The sequence below is a fragment of the Diceros bicornis genome, chromosome 29, assembly GCF_020826845.1.
Source record: "Diceros bicornis minor isolate mBicDic1 chromosome 29, mDicBic1.mat.cur, whole genome shotgun sequence".
Classification (NCBI taxonomy): Eukaryota; Metazoa; Chordata; class Mammalia; order Perissodactyla; family Rhinocerotidae; genus Diceros; species Diceros bicornis.
Window position 1 is genome coordinate 30,780,884 of NC_080768.1, and position 15,773 is coordinate 30,796,656.

The 15,773-nt window shown below is 38.5% G+C and overlaps 1 protein-coding gene across 4 annotated transcripts in view; it reads right to left on the reverse strand.

Moving 5' to 3' along the window:
- FUT10 (fucosyltransferase 10) overlaps positions 1-15,773 on the reverse strand; it is an 83,149-nt gene that overhangs the window by 12,865 nt on the left and 54,511 nt on the right. For 2 of the 4 annotated variants that reach the window (XM_058525181.1, XM_058525182.1), the window contains exon 4: positions 10,107-10,942. In XM_058525181.1, the coding sequence (XP_058381164.1) occupies positions 10,107-10,942 (836 nt within the window). Of the gene's footprint in view, positions 1-2,840; positions 2,931-9,462; positions 9,872-10,106; positions 10,943-15,773 lie in introns of those variants that run through there. The other 2 variants (XR_009216037.1, XM_058525183.1) reach the window with 2 other exon arrangements.

The window sequence follows — 15,773 nt, forward strand, 5'->3', positions numbered from 1 at the left end:
ACTCTCTACCCCCCCACCTCTGCAAACTACTGATCCATTCTCTGTATCTATGAGCTCAGTTTTTTGGTTGTTGTTGTTGTTTTTAGATTCCACATGTAAGTAAGATCATATGGTATTTGTCTTTCTCTGTCTTACTTATTTCACTTAGCATAATGTCCTCAAAGTCCATCCATGTTGTCCCAAATGGCAAGATTTCATTCATTTTTATGGCTGAATAATATTCCATTGTGTATATATATATATATATATATATATATATATATACACCACATTTTCTTTATCCATTCGTCTGTTGATGGACACTGGTTGTTTCCATATCTTAGCTATCATAAATAATGCTGCAATGAACATGGGGGTGGATCATATGGTAGTTCTATTCTTAATTTTTTGAGGAAGCTCCATACTGTTTTCCACAGCGGCTGCATCAATTTACATTCCCACCAGCAGTGCACAAGGGTTCCCTTTTCTCCACATCCTCACCAATACTTGTTATTTCTTGTATTTCTGACAATAGCCATTCTAACAGGTTTGAGGTGACATCTCATTGTGGTTTTGATTTGCATTTCCCTGATAATTAGAGATGCTGAGCATCTTTTCATGTACCTGTTGGCTATCTATATGTCTTCTTTGGAAAAATGTCTATTCAGCTCCTCTGCCCACTTTTTAATCAAATTGTTTGCTTTTCTGCTATTGAGTTGTATGAGTTCTTTAAATATTTTGGATATTAATCCCTTATTATATGATTTGCAAATATTTTCTCTCATTCAGTAGGCTGCCTTTTCAATTGGTTGACGGTTTCCTTTGCTGTGCAGAAGCTTTTTAGTTTGATGTAGTCCAATTTGCTTATTTTTGCTTTTGTTCCTTTGTTTTTGGTGTCAGATTCAAAAAATCATCACCAAGACTAATGTCAAGGAGCTGACTGCCTATGTTTTCTTCTAAGAGTTTTATGGTTTCAGGTCTTAGATTCAAGTCTTCAATCCATTTTGAGTTAATTTTTGTGTACAGTATAAAATAGTAGTCCAGTTTCATTCTTTTGCATGTGGCTTTCCAGTTTTCCCAACGCCATTTATTAAAAAGACTGTTGGTTCTCCATTGTATATTCTTGGCTCCTTTGTCATAAATTAATTGACCCTGTATATGTGTATTTTTTTCTGGGCTCTTTATTCTGTTCCAATGATTTATGTGTCTGTTTTTTTGCCAATTCCAACACTACACTGTTTTGACTACTATAGCTTTGTAATATAGTTTGAAATCAGGAAGGGTCATGCCTCCAGCTTTGTTCTTCTTTCTCAAGATTGCTTTGGCTATTCTGGGTGTTAAGGTAGTAAATCTGGAAGCAATACCGTATCTTTGGAAAAACTGCAGAGATTCGTGCGCCCACCAGACTGAGCAATTGTCACCCCCATCATATCTCCCCCTCCCCATTTAATTCACCTTTTTTTGTGTGTGTGTGAGGAAGATCAGCCCTGAGCTAACATCCATGCCAATCCTCCTCTTTTTGCTGAGAAGACCGGCTCTGAGCTAACATCTATTGCCAATCCTCCTCCTTTTTTTCCCTTTTTCTCCCCAAAGCCCCAGCAGATAGTTGTATGTCACAGTTGCACATCCTTCTAGTTGCTGTATGTGGGACGCCACCTCAGCATGGCCGGAGAAGCACCAGGACAAGCATGGCCTCAGTGCGCACCCGGGATCTGAACCCGGGCCGCCAGTAGCGGAGCACGCGCACTTAACTGCTAAGCCACGGGGCCGGCCCCCTAATTCACCTTTGACCCTAGACAAAAACAAGATAAATCATGGCAGATGGTGGAGATTACCATGAACTTAACCTAACAGTAGACCTAACTGCAGCTGCCTTGCTAAATTTCTTATCTACAGAGGAGCAGATCAACACTGCTCCTATCAACATTTTATGTTAATGCCCACAACAAGCATCCACTGAGAAGAGGAGCACACAAGCACGTGGATAGCAATGATTTATTGTTGGATGTCAGCCAGCCTCTCTCCTTTCTCGCTGCAATACTGGCTCCATGGGCCCATGAACAGAGAAGACATCATGGCAATGATAGAGGCTATGCATGGACCGAAAAGCTTTGGCTCCCACTCATAAAGGCAGAATTCACTACTGCCACTGTTGAATACCTAACCTACCAGCAGCAATGATCAATACTGAGCCTTTTGATACGGCACCATTCCTTGAGGAGCCCATCTAGCCACTTAGTGACAGGCTGAATACCCTGAAACCCTTTAACCCTGGAAGGAGTAGCAATTTATCCTCACTAAAATTGACATTTACTCTAGATACCTGTTTGACTTCCTTATCCCCCATCTCTCTGCCAGCACTATCATCCAGTGGTTATAGAATGCCTTCTTTAGCAACATGATATCTTCTACAACACTGACTCAGACCTAGGGACCCAACGTATTAAGGGAAAGAGGTATCGAAATGGAAAAATGACACTATGACAATGGGCAATGTTACAGGAGACACAGGATTTACTGGTTTTACAAGCACCCATCACTCAGAAGAAGTTGGCCTAAAAGAACTGTGGAATAGCCTGTTAAAGGCTCAGCTCCAGTAGCAGTTCAGGGACAATACTCTACGGGTTTGTTAAATCAGTGGTCCAAATACGAGACTGTACTCCAAATATCTGGACTATATGGTTATGGAAACCAAGGAGTAGAAGTAGGATTGACTAATCTCACCATCATTCCCAGCGACCTATTTGCTTATTTTGTGCTTCTCATCCTTGCAACTTAGGCTTTCTTAGGTTCCTGGCTCCTAGTTAGCCGGGAGAGAGGGAATCTTTTCCACAAGGGCCATAGGAAGGTTCTCATCAAACCTGATTATATGCAACTTTCAATACTGCATGCTGGCAAACAGCTTTCTTCTTCCCCTTCAGCAACCAGAATGCTTACAACCAAGCCAGCACCTTACAGGAAGGAGATTAGAAGAACAAAATGATAAATAGGCCATTCATCAAAAGGATACAATATAATATATGTAACGGATCTTGAAAATACTTGAAGCAAACATTGATAAAACCGAAAGAAAAAATAGACAAATCCACAATCATAGTTAGAGATTTCAATACTCCTCTCAGTGAATAACAGAAGTAAATAGAAAATCACAAAGGATATAGAAGACTTGAACAACACTATCAACCAATTTGTCCACACTGACATTTACAGAACACTCCGTCCAACAACTGCAGAATACACATTCCTACCAAGTGCACATAAAACTTTACCAAAATAGACCACATTCTGGGCCATAAAACGAGTCACAATGAACTTAAAATGATTCAAGTCATATAATGTATTTCTAATAACACAATGGAAAAAATTAGTATCAGAAAGGTATCTGGAAAATCTTCCAAGACGTGAAATCTGAAAAACTCATGGGTCAAACAAAAAATAACAATGGAAATTTTTAAATATTTTAAACTGAATTAATATTAACACAATAATCTAAATTTGTAGGATGTAGCTAAGGCGATGACTAGAGAAAAATTTATAGCATTAAACATGTATATTAGAAAAGTATAGAAGTTTAAAATCATTGACCCAAGTTTTCACCTTAAAAAATTTGAAAATGAACAAATTAAGCCCAAATTAAGAAGAATGAAAATAATAAAAAGCAGAAATCATTAAAATGTAGAACAGCAAAGTAAGAAAAAAAACAATGAAACCAAAAGCTTATTATTTGAATAGATCAATGACATGGATAAAACTCTATTCAGATTGATCTTGAAAAAAAAGAAAGAAGACAAAAATTAATATCAGATATGAGAGAGGTGACATACAGATACTACAGACATTAAAAGGATAAAGGAATATTAATAACAACGGTATGCCAATCAATTTGACAGCTTAGATAAAATGAAAAAACATTCCTTAGAAGACGTGATCTACCAAAGCTCACTCAAAAAGAAATGAATGACATGAATAGCTCTGTATCTATTAAAACAATTTAACTTATAGTAAAAAACCTTCCCACAGAGAAAAGTCTAGGTACTGATGGCTTACTGGTAAATTCAACACAATATTTAAGGAAGAAATAATACCAATTCTACACAAACTCTTCCAGAAAACATGAGGGGAGGGAGCATGAGGCCAGCATTACCACATATAAAAACTAGAAAAAGACATCAGAAGAAAAATATAGAACAGAATACCTCATGAACATATACGCAAAAATTATTAAAAGTTTTAGCAATTCAAATCCAACAATAAATAAGAAGGATAATACATTATCACTAACTGAGGTTTAGCTGAGGAAAGTAGGGTCAGTTTAACCTTCAAAAAAACATCGCTATAACTCACCATTAAACAAACTTAAAAGGAAAAACCATATGATCATCTCAATAGATGAAGAAAATCATTTGGCAAACTTTCACATCCACTTTGCATAAAAATTCTTCTCAAACTAAGAATAGAAGGAAACTTCCTCAACCTGATAAAAGGCATCAACTAAAAACCTACAGCTAACATCATAAACAATGATGAAAGACTGACTTTGTTCTCCCTATGACTAGAACAAGGTGAAGACATATGGTCCCAACAATACTACACAAAATTGCAATGGAGGTCCTAGTCAGTGCAGTGAGGGGAAAAAGGGAACAAATAAAAAAAAATAGATTGGGGTAGAGGGAGTAAAATTGTCTTTATTTGTAAATGACATGATCATTTATATAGAAAAATCCTAAGAAATCTACAAAACAGACACCAGAACTAATCAGTGAGTTTAACAAGGTTGCAGTATATGAGGTCGACATACAAAATCAATCTTATTTTTTTAAATCTATTATTTTTTTAAATCTATTATTTTTAAAAATTTTAATTTTAGTTTACTAGCAGCTAACAATCAGAAAATAAAGTAAAAAAAATACTATTTACTATAGTATCAAAAAATATTAACTACTTAGGGATAAATTTAACCAAAAAGTTATAAAACCTGTACACAAGAAACTACAAAGCATTGTCTACAGAAGTTAAAGAAGGCCTAAATAAATGGACAGATATATCATTCTTATATGTTAAATGTCTCAATATTATTACCAATTCTCCAAATTGATACATAGATTCAACACAATCCCAATGAAAATCTCATCAAGAATTTTCATATAAATTGACAAACTGAATCTAAAATGTATATGGAAAAGCAAAAGACCTAAAATAGTGAAAATAATTTTGAAAAAGAACAAAGTTGGAAGATTGACACTACCTCATTTCAAGACTTATTATGAAGCTACAGTACTCAAAAACAGACAAATTGATCAGTCCAGAAACTGACCCATACATATATAGCCAATTGATTTTTGAAAAAGAAGCCAAGGTAATTCAATCAGAAAAGAATAATCTTTCCAACAAATGGTGCTGATACAATTGGATATCCAAATAAACAAACCTCAACTCTTACATCATTCTACATTACAAAAGTGAACTCCAAGTGGATTATAGACCTAAATGTAAAAGTTAAAACTACAAAACTTCTAGAATAAAATAGAAGCAAATCTTAGTGGCTTGGGTTAGACAAAGATTTTTAAACAGAACACAAAAAGCAGAAACTATAAAAGAAAGAAATTGATGAGCTTCATCAATTTAAGCAGAAACTATAAAAGAAAGAAATTGATGAGCTTCATCAATTTAAATCAAACATTGATCTGACCATCAAAATTAAAAACTTTATACTTCAAACGATACTGTTAATAAAATGAAAAGACAAAGCTAGCCCTGGTGGCCTAGTGGTTAAGTTCAGCACGCTCTGCTTTGGTGGCCTGGGTTCAGTTCCCAGGTGTGGACCTACACCACTGGTCGGTGGCCATGCTGTGGTGGCAGCTCACATACAAAAAAAAAAAAAAAGAGGAAGATTGACCACAGATGTAAGCTCAGGGCGAATCTTTCTCAGCAAAAAGAAGAAGATTGGCAACAGATGTTAGCTCAGGGCAAATCTTTCTGAGAAAAAAAAAAAAAATGAAAAGACAACCCAGACTACAAGAAAACATTTGTTCATTTTATAATTAACAAATGACTTGTATCCAAAATATATAAAGAATTCTTACAACTCAAGATTAACAAGACAACCCAAGTTTTTAAAAATGAGTGAAAGATAAGAATAAACATTTCACCAAAGAAAATGTTGATGACAAATAAGCCATTAAAAGATACTCAAAATCATTAGATACTAGAGAAATGTAAATTAAACCATAGTGAGATACCACTATACATCCACCAGAATGATAAAAATTAGCAGACTAACCACATCAAACTGCTCATGAATGGAACTCTCATACAATGCTGGTGGGAATGTAAGATAGAACAACTTTGGAAAACAGTTTGGTAGTTTCTCAAAATGTTAAACATACATCTACCATATGACCTAGCGATTCCATTCCTAGGTATTTACAAAAGAGAAATGAAAGCCTATGTCCATACCAAAACTTGTACATGAACGTTTATAGGAGCTTTATTTGTAATAGCCATAAACTGGAAACAACTCAGACGTCCATCAACAGGTGGACAGATACGGAAATTTTGGTACGTCCAAACTTCAGCAATAAAGAGAAACGAACTATTGATACACACAACATTGTGGATAAATGTCAACATTATCACGCAGAGTGAAAGAAGACAGGCACAAAAGAGTACATACCACATGATTCCATTTACATAAAATTCTAGAAAACTGCCTTAGTCTTTGTCAAAAGTGACAAAAAGCAGACATGTGGTTGCCTGAGGAAGCTAGTGGAGAAGGGACAGACTACAAAGGTTCATAAGGAAACCTTTGGAGGATGATACAAATGTTTGTCATCTTGATTGTGGCCATGGTTTCACAGGTATATGTCATAACGAATCAAACTGTACACTTTAAACATGTGCAATTTATTGTATGTCAATTATACCTCAATAAAGCTAATTTTTTAGAAGCTTATCCCAGTTTTGCATAGTTATACTTCTGATGATTACATGTTGTCTCCCCGCTTTAAGGAGAGGATTATTTATCAATAAATGATCTTTGACTGACTAAAATTCACTCATGAGATGCCCTCTTCAATACTGAAAGACTTTCCCCTACATAAATAAAGCATACAACACCGAGAATAAGCCTACTCAGATTCACTTGGTGTGGTGGTCAGACTTAAGATGTCCCCCATGATCCATGCCTCCTGGTATTCATGCCCTTGTGCCATCCCCTCCCCTTGAGTGTGGGTGTGGTCACTTGCTTCTAACCAATAGAACACAGCAAAGGTGAGAGGATGTATGTGATTACGTGTACTTGATTACATATGTAAGAGTGTAGTACTGGTCTTGTTGGACTCTCTCACTCCCTTGCTGGCTTTGAGGAAGTAAGCAGCCATATTAGGAAGGCTACACGACAAGGAACTGTGGGTGGCGTTTAAAAGCTGAGGATACCCTCCAGCCAGCAGGAAACTGAAGCCCTGAGTCCTACAACCTCAAGAAACTGAATCTGCCAACAAGCGTGTGAGTTTAGAAGCAGACCTGCCCCCAGCTGAGTCTCCGGATAAGAACCCAGCCCTGACTGACACCTTGATTGCAGCCTTCCAGGGAACCCAGCTAAGCCATGACCTAATGCAAAGTAACTGTGAGATAACAAACTGTATGTTGTTTTAAGCCACCAAGTTTGTGATAATATTGTTTACACAGCAACAGATAATTCACTAGCTCTGTGTGTTTATGAGAGGGAAGGGTAGGAGAGGCAGAGTAGAGACAGCGGAAATGCATTTGATATTCTAATAGTATTTTCCATACCTAAATACAATGATTTAAAATATTATCAACTGGAAGATAAAAAAATAACCAGAGTTACAGGAAATCAAATTATTTCTTTCAGCTTTTCTTTGGCTGAAAGAGAAAAAGTTAAGAAACTTATATTTAAATAGCTTACGTTAAGGCATGCCATATATAAGCTGTAATAAATCTTGTAAAATGAATGCAAATGAAAACAACTGGTCTAAAACCCTTTAATTTATTTCATGGTATGTTTTGTCCTGCTTTTCAATAATGAGCGCATTAGCATTTGAGAAATGTGACAAGTTCATTGAAATGCAAGCAATTTCAATGATTCTGATGGACTTCCCTGACCACCTCTCTGGGAGGAATAAGAGCACACGGGAGGAGAGCCTACTCTGTCCATCTTTCTTCACACTCCAAAGAGAAGGACATTCAATCCTACCGCCTTCAGGCGCTCTGAAATACCACAGCTAGCTGTTTCTGTTGGAAATGCAGGAATACAAGTATTCTGTATCTTTTAAAAAGCTATTTACCAACGTCATGATACCCTCTTCTCCAGGCCCCGCTAATCATTCCAGTAGGGCTCTGTGAGGTGCAGGAGCAGGTGGGGTTTGTATAGTTCTTTCAGTTTTCTGGAAATATAATCTCCAAGCCTGGAAAGGATCGTGAAAGGCAGGCCAGGCAAATCATCGCCCTCAGAAGTTCTGCTTTCTGCTTTGATATATTTTCAGAATAAATAATCGGTAAAGCATGGGCAATTAATGTGGTCTCTACTTTCTCATGTCTCTTTGCAGTAGTGTGTGTATTTTGGTTTTTTGCTGTAATGTGGCCCTTTAAATTAGGTCATAAAGGAAGTCATTGGAAAACAGGATGCATTCTCTGAGAATGAGGTAATATTTAGTGTTCCTGTTGTTGACCAAGACATTCAACTTAAAATAAATGATTTTATGAGTAAAAATTTGTTACATAAAACCAGATAAAAGAATTTAAATTTTAATAATAATTAAAATGAGGAAAATGTTTCAAATATTTTAAATTTGTCTCAACATATACATATTTAGCATACAAAAGTCTTATATAGTATACATACAACACATAAAAATAATTCCACAGACTGTTTAGGTTTATATTTGACCTGAAATTAATATGCTAGCCAAAATAAATATTTAAATATTTAACAAAAATTGTTTTCCTTTGGAGAATTTAGATAAAACTTTATGTGTATATGGGAGTCAAGCCAGGGAATGATAGCTGACAGCCAAGTAGTATGTGTGGGCCACCTCATTTTTTAAAAATTTCCAAGGTAGTTGAAACTAATCTTTCTTTTCCTTTCAATAAATTACCTTTTAACAAATTCAGTTATATATAAAATAGGACCATTCCTGGTATAAATAAATAAAGTAAGCAATTAAACAAACATTAAGAGCATCTAGAAATTTGAAGACATTACTAAGAACTTTATAATAATTTAAGGAAAAGAAGTCTTTTAAATATTATCCCCATCATTATTTGAATTTCCTCTCTATATTAATAAGCACGTGTGTATGCCAGAAAGAGAAAGAGCAAGAATCAGAGAGAGAGAGAGGGGTTAATTGATGGTGTATGTAAAATGAAAGTAAGTTTCAAAATAGCAGCCTGGGGCGGGACCCCGTGGTTTAGCGGTTAAGTGCGCGCGCTCCGCTGCTGACGGCCCGGGTTCGGATCCCGGGCGCGCACCGACGCACCGCTTCTCTGGCCATGCTGAGGCCGTGTCCCACATACAGCAGCTAGAAGGATGTGCAACTATGACATACAACTATGTACTGGGGCTTTGGGGGGTGGGAAAAAAGGAGGAGGATTGGCAACAGATGTTAGCTCAGGGTCAGTCTTCCTCAGCAAAAAGAGGATTGGCATGGATGTTAGCTCAGGGCTGATCTGCCTCGAAAAAAAAAACAAAAAAAAAATAGCAGCCTGTGGGGCTGAGTGTAAGGGGTCTGGCAGAAAGCACAGCATTGATGGAGAGGTTAAGGGATTGACTATGTGGATGAGATTCAGAACTTTCCATTTTTTTTCTTTTTTGGCCTTCTTCCCTCCTCTGCAGCCTCCTTGTATTACTGCCCAGCATCTGCAGCATGGTGTCCTCCAGAAGAAACAATAAAGGAGAATTTAAGGCCATCAGGAAGAAGGACATGACTAGTAAACTTCATGACAGTCATCAAATGATAGCAAGGAAATATTCAACTTTCCTGCAGAGCCTGCCTTTCCGATAGGAAACAGGAGTAGTGATGAGGCAGCAGCAACAGAAGGATGCAGAATGGCAGAGACCATCAGGATAGCCATCCCAGCACCTCTTTGCCAAACCTTGATTCGCTTACCTTTTCCTGAAGCCTAATATTATCCCACACCTTGTTGCACACCATACACTCAAATGCATCAATGTAGTTGTCCTGGTTGATGTCTTGCACACCCCATTTCCGTTCCCTGAGAGCTGCGAGAAGTCGCTGATTAGAGATCTCACCCTTCAGCTTCCATTCTGTGTAGGCCTCGTACAGTCTGTCATCATAATCCAGTTGTCTGATATAACTTGCCAGTTCTCTAGGGTGAGAAAACTCTGACACGAGAATAGCACTTCTATTACTTGGAAGCCAGTCCGTGATGCTGGGGGATCCGTAATATACAGGGACCACCCCCAGTTTCAGAGGTCTCCAGAACTTCTCAGTGATGTAGTCATCACAAACTGCATTCTCAAAGGCAAGGATAAACTTATACTGAGCAATGATCCTATAAAAGCCATCAGCATCCATAGAGGCTGGGTTTTTCAGCTGCCGAGGGAGATCTTTGTTTTGTAAACACTCACCATAGGAATCGACCTCAATGTAAGTCATCAGCTCTCGGATATAGCTGTCTCTATCTGACGGTGGGTCACAGTCTGACTGTACATACACCAGCGGAGCAAGTCTTTTTCGAAGGTTGTTTTTGGACTGCAAAGGGACCAGGTATCGGAGTGACTTCAGGACTTCTATGCCCTCCAAGTATTGGGTAGTTAGTGGTAAGTGGGAATGCCGGCTGAACGTGGCAGTGTAGTTGAACAAGGTGATCACTGGCTTGTGAAACAGCTTATAATTGTTTTTCGGAGACTCTTCGTGAAAAAGTGCCCAGTCGTGATGGGCCTTCCGAGGCAGAGGTAAACTATCTATGTTAAAGTCAGTACCTAGGAGAAGAAAAGAAAATACTAGTATGTCCAAAAGAATTTTGGTGTTTAAGTTTGAATCCACCTGGCAAGACTAGAATACAGAGGAGTTTGAGGCTATAAATAAGAAGCACATTACCGTGTCTGCAAAGTGCATGGCAGTCAGTCATGAAGCTCTCACCCTAGAAACTGCTCAGGGAGAGGATCCCAAAAGAGAGGGACCCTCTTTCTCATTTTATGAAAAGGGAAATGGGAGTAGTATCTAGCCTGGTTCTAAAAGGAGAATTTATTCCACTGCCTCCTGCAACTGGCTTTCCTTCCCAAAGATGTTGTCTAAGAAGGGGCAGAAAGAGACTGACAGATCTTAAAAAAGAAAAGAGCAAGAGAAAGGAAGCCAGAAAGGGAAAAGCAACCAGCTTGTCATATTGATTAACTGAAAAAAAGTGAGATCATATAAAAGTAGTCAGAACAAATATACAGGATAGATTGTTTTTAATCCAAAATGATCGATTTCAACAAAGTGCAGTGAATCAATCTTAGTCAAAATGGGAGACAAGAGGCTTTTAGGGACGAAAGAGATGATAACAGCACTATGTTACAGACCACTGCAGGATGGACATGAATTAACAAGCACATCAAGAAATAAAGAAGGCATAACAGGATTATAATTATGAGTGATTCTAGCTTCCACACGATTAATTGGGAAACTTCTGAAACACGATAATGTGTAGACAGAAGTGATGGATGTGGTAGGCAACTGTTTCCTGACTGTGTGTGTGGAGACCCAATCAGGAAGAAGTTACTTCTATAACTGAGAAAGAAGAATTAAGACAATATCACAATACATAATACAGAATTTCTAGAGTGTTCCTGACACTGATGATTTTTTGGCCCCTGACTTGAGTTTTTAAATGTAAGGAAGTAGCAAAAAGACAAAATCCATCTTCCAGCATCCACTTGGAAGAAAAGCATAAAATAAATGCTTCCAGCAGAATAAAACATATTCTCTAGTAGAATTCATAAAAATTATTTAATGCCAGTGCACACTCCCTCAAATAAATATATACTCTTTGGTGCCAACAGTACATCAATGAGAAATCAATTAATCAAGAGAGGCTTTTAAACAATTAAGGATCAAATAAGATTATATTGGAGGATATACATTGACCCCAGAGAAATTGCTGAAGAAAGTACTACTGTCTTGATAACAGGCTTTATTCTCGATGATCAGGAATGGAAGACTAACATCTAAAAATGGTTATATATTTGTTTACCTGGCATTTGCTGTATTTTGACCTTCAGCATCAAAAACAGTACTCATCCATACACCTGAAATTTAATGGCATATAGAGTTGGATGGTCAGCAAAGGTTAATAGACAAACTGAGGACATGAAAGAGAAGAGAATTTGAGAAGAAAGGCAATTTATCACATTGAAGTGGTTGCTGCTCAAAAAGGTTCTGGCTGGTCAAGTGGCCAATGATGGGAGTTGGAATCCATAAACTTGAGTTAGAACATAAAGTTTCCATTCAAGGCATAACAGAGAATCAAGGCCATTTGCCTGGGAGAGGAAGAACTCCAATTCACAGGAGTCAGAGGCAGGGACCAAGATGTAAGATTAGAGACTGAAGAGGATGTGATTAAAACAAAAGTGGGTCTAGAAGTAACTGAGGGATCAGGCACAGGTGTCTTGAGTGAGTGACTCAAGTCGGCTGCTGTTATGTGGCACATGGGTGATTCTTAACCTGCCTCACCCTGGGTGTGCCACAGCAAAGATCCAAAATGCAGAGCAGGGAAGCATAAAGACACAAAGTCTGGGCCCAATGCTTCAGAAAATGGAGGGCCTAAGTTTCACCTCTGCTGCCTACATTAGTAAAGTGTAAGAGGAACTAAAAATGGCTATGTCTAGACCTTTGCTTGGCCAATATCTAGGTCCGCTTAGGTTGTGTTGGTAAAAGGAGTGGCATTGGAAACTGGTATCAGTTATACTGAGCCTTTCATTCATTATAACTAAGAGATGAGGCTTGCAGGATCATTATACCTTTAGCCAAGTTCCTACTGGAACCCTGATGTTGGAAGGAAGAGGAGAAGAGCAGAGGGTCCCTCGAATATGCAATCTGTAGTAGCAAAAAAAGCCTGCAGAATCTATGCAAGAAACATTTATTTATATTCATGCTGTAAAAAGCAACACAGCTTTTTAAAAATGAAAGCATGGGGTTCTAATACATCCATCTGAATTCTGTTTAGTTTGTAGGAGTGGGGCTATCTTTAATAGTGGGGGAATGCCTCTTTAATAGAGAGGGAAGTTAAAGGGACCTAACTTTCCAGAAACATTTCTCATTATTTCCTACCTTAAAAAGTATTTCCTAGTTATTTCCCTAAGATACACACACACAACACACAGACACACACACACACACACACACACACACAAGATCACATTAAAATAGGTTTTTAAATCAGATTCTTCCAAACTGAAATTCTCTGGGGAAAATTAAAAAATATATGTTATTTCATCCAGTGAGCTCCCCTCCTAAACCTAGAGCTTCTGACAGTAAACACTCAAGAATACTGAAATTAGAACCATACACACCCAAAATACTTTGAGGATAGCATGGCCTAGAATATGAGTGGCGATATTGAGCAATTTCCAAAATGTATTGGAGATGGCTCAGGAAACAACTGAGTTATTTAGCTCTCTCTGACTCTAGGGCAATGCTCACTATAACAAGAGTTAGAACTGGGCTCTTTAAAGAAATGAAAATCAACTGAACTACGGTAAATCCATAAAAATGTGACTAACTTGCCTGTGATTGGGTCACTAGTTTTATATGGTCATCTTCACTGGCTGTTCCATTTAACAACTTCAGATTCAAACTTTCATTTCTCTGGGTTATTTTCTGTTTACTGAATACTGACAAATTTATTCGTTCCTTTAAATAACAGCTGACAAATAGATGTTGAGCACTAAAGAGCACTAAAGGCAACTGCAACATGGAATAAAATTAATGCTGGCAAATGATGCCAGATTTCCAACTATAGGGACTGAATTTGAAACAGCAGACAAGCAGAAGAGCGACAACACTTTATGATATGTGTTATGTGCTCCTTTTCTTCTGCAGAGGCATATGCTTCTTTTATTATTCCCAGACAAATCGGTGAAAACAGAACGCAACACGTGTTATTAACTCCACCCTACTAACAAAGTGTGAGTCATTATCTGGAGCTGAAAACTCCTAGTGGGGACCAGAGTTTTCAGACTAGCTAATGGTAAAGGACCAGAAAGATCACTGGCCCCACCACAACCCTGATTCTTTTGAATAACTTATTCCTGGCACTTCCAAGTACACCCACAAAAACATTACCCAGCTTAAACCCAGTCCGCTGGCGGAAGACAGGCACACCTTAATTCAGAAAAGATAAATGCTCCCACAAAACTGTCCTCCAAAGGTAACCTCTGTTTTTAAAAAGAACCTCTACCATAAAACTGTGCGTCTCATAAAATGTGGTCCCACAAATAATACCCCAATAGAGAGAACTAAAACTTTTGAGGAAAATAATTTAGGCCAAGAGGCTGTCTTACATATATTATCATCTAGCACGGGCTTAGTTCATGGCTATTTTTAACGCCATTCCACATGACTGTCTTCGACTTACCCACACAACCGCATCAGATCACTTATTTTTCTCTAAGGTTCTGGTGGTTAACTAAAAATGGGAAAGGATGGTGCTAGTAGCTGGGAAAGGTCCCCACTACCTCAGGCTAAATTCTAACCAAGGCACCACACATGCACCTCTGCAGATAGCCCAGCTCTAGCCAATTCAGAGGGACCGTGGCAGGCCACTTGACTCAAAATGCTCTCATACTAACTTCTAGACCCATATTCTTCCATCTTCTCCCGTCATCTCTCTTCATGAGTCCTTTTACCTGCTGCTTAATCAATTCTATATCATGAAGCCCTCTCTCGATTACACATGCTGTAGCCCTCTCTCAATCATCCATGTTCAATTAGGCATCTGTACGTTCTAACCCCAGGCATGGAAAGTTCCCAAGCCCCCTCATTGAGCCTGTGTTGTAGGCCAGTCAATAACTTTGCATCACCCTCCTAAGAATGCAAAGCCTGAGGCAAGAGTATCCCGCATACCATATGTCCAAACATTTAAGGCTATAAATCAATCTAACAAGCTGTTAAATGTTTTATCCTTCTACCTTAACATATATACATTCATGATTTTTTTCTTTTTTTTTGGTGAGGAAGATTGGCCCTGAGCTAACATCTGTGCCCATCTTCCTCTACTTTGTATATGGGACGCCGCCGCAGCATGGCTTGATGAGCAGTGCATCGGTCCGCACCCAGGATCTGAACTCGCGAACCCAGGCCAGCAGAGTGGAGCTCGCGAACTTAACCACTACACCACTGGGCCGGCCTCTTTATGATTTATTTTTTATTTATTTATTTTTTATAATTTTATTTATTTATTTATTTTTCCCCCAAAGCCCCAGTAGATAGTTGTATGTCACAGCTGCACATCCTTCTAGCTGCTGTATGTGGGACGGGCCTCAGCATGGCGGGAGAAGCGGCGGGCCGGTGTGTGCCTGTGATCCGAACCCTGGCCGCCAGCAGCAGAGCCCGCGCACCCAACCGCCAAGCCACGGGGCCGGCCCTCTTTATGATTTTTTAAAAAACGTGCAAAGCCACAGTTGACACCAAATGTGGATAACATGTAGTCAAAACTAACACCATGTCCTGCCACAAAGCACGATTCTCTTTGGGGCCTGGCGTGGGGTGAAAAGAGGAGAAAGGAGAGGCTTCTCCCTAGCTTGCTGACTCACCCTCACCTAATCCTTCCAA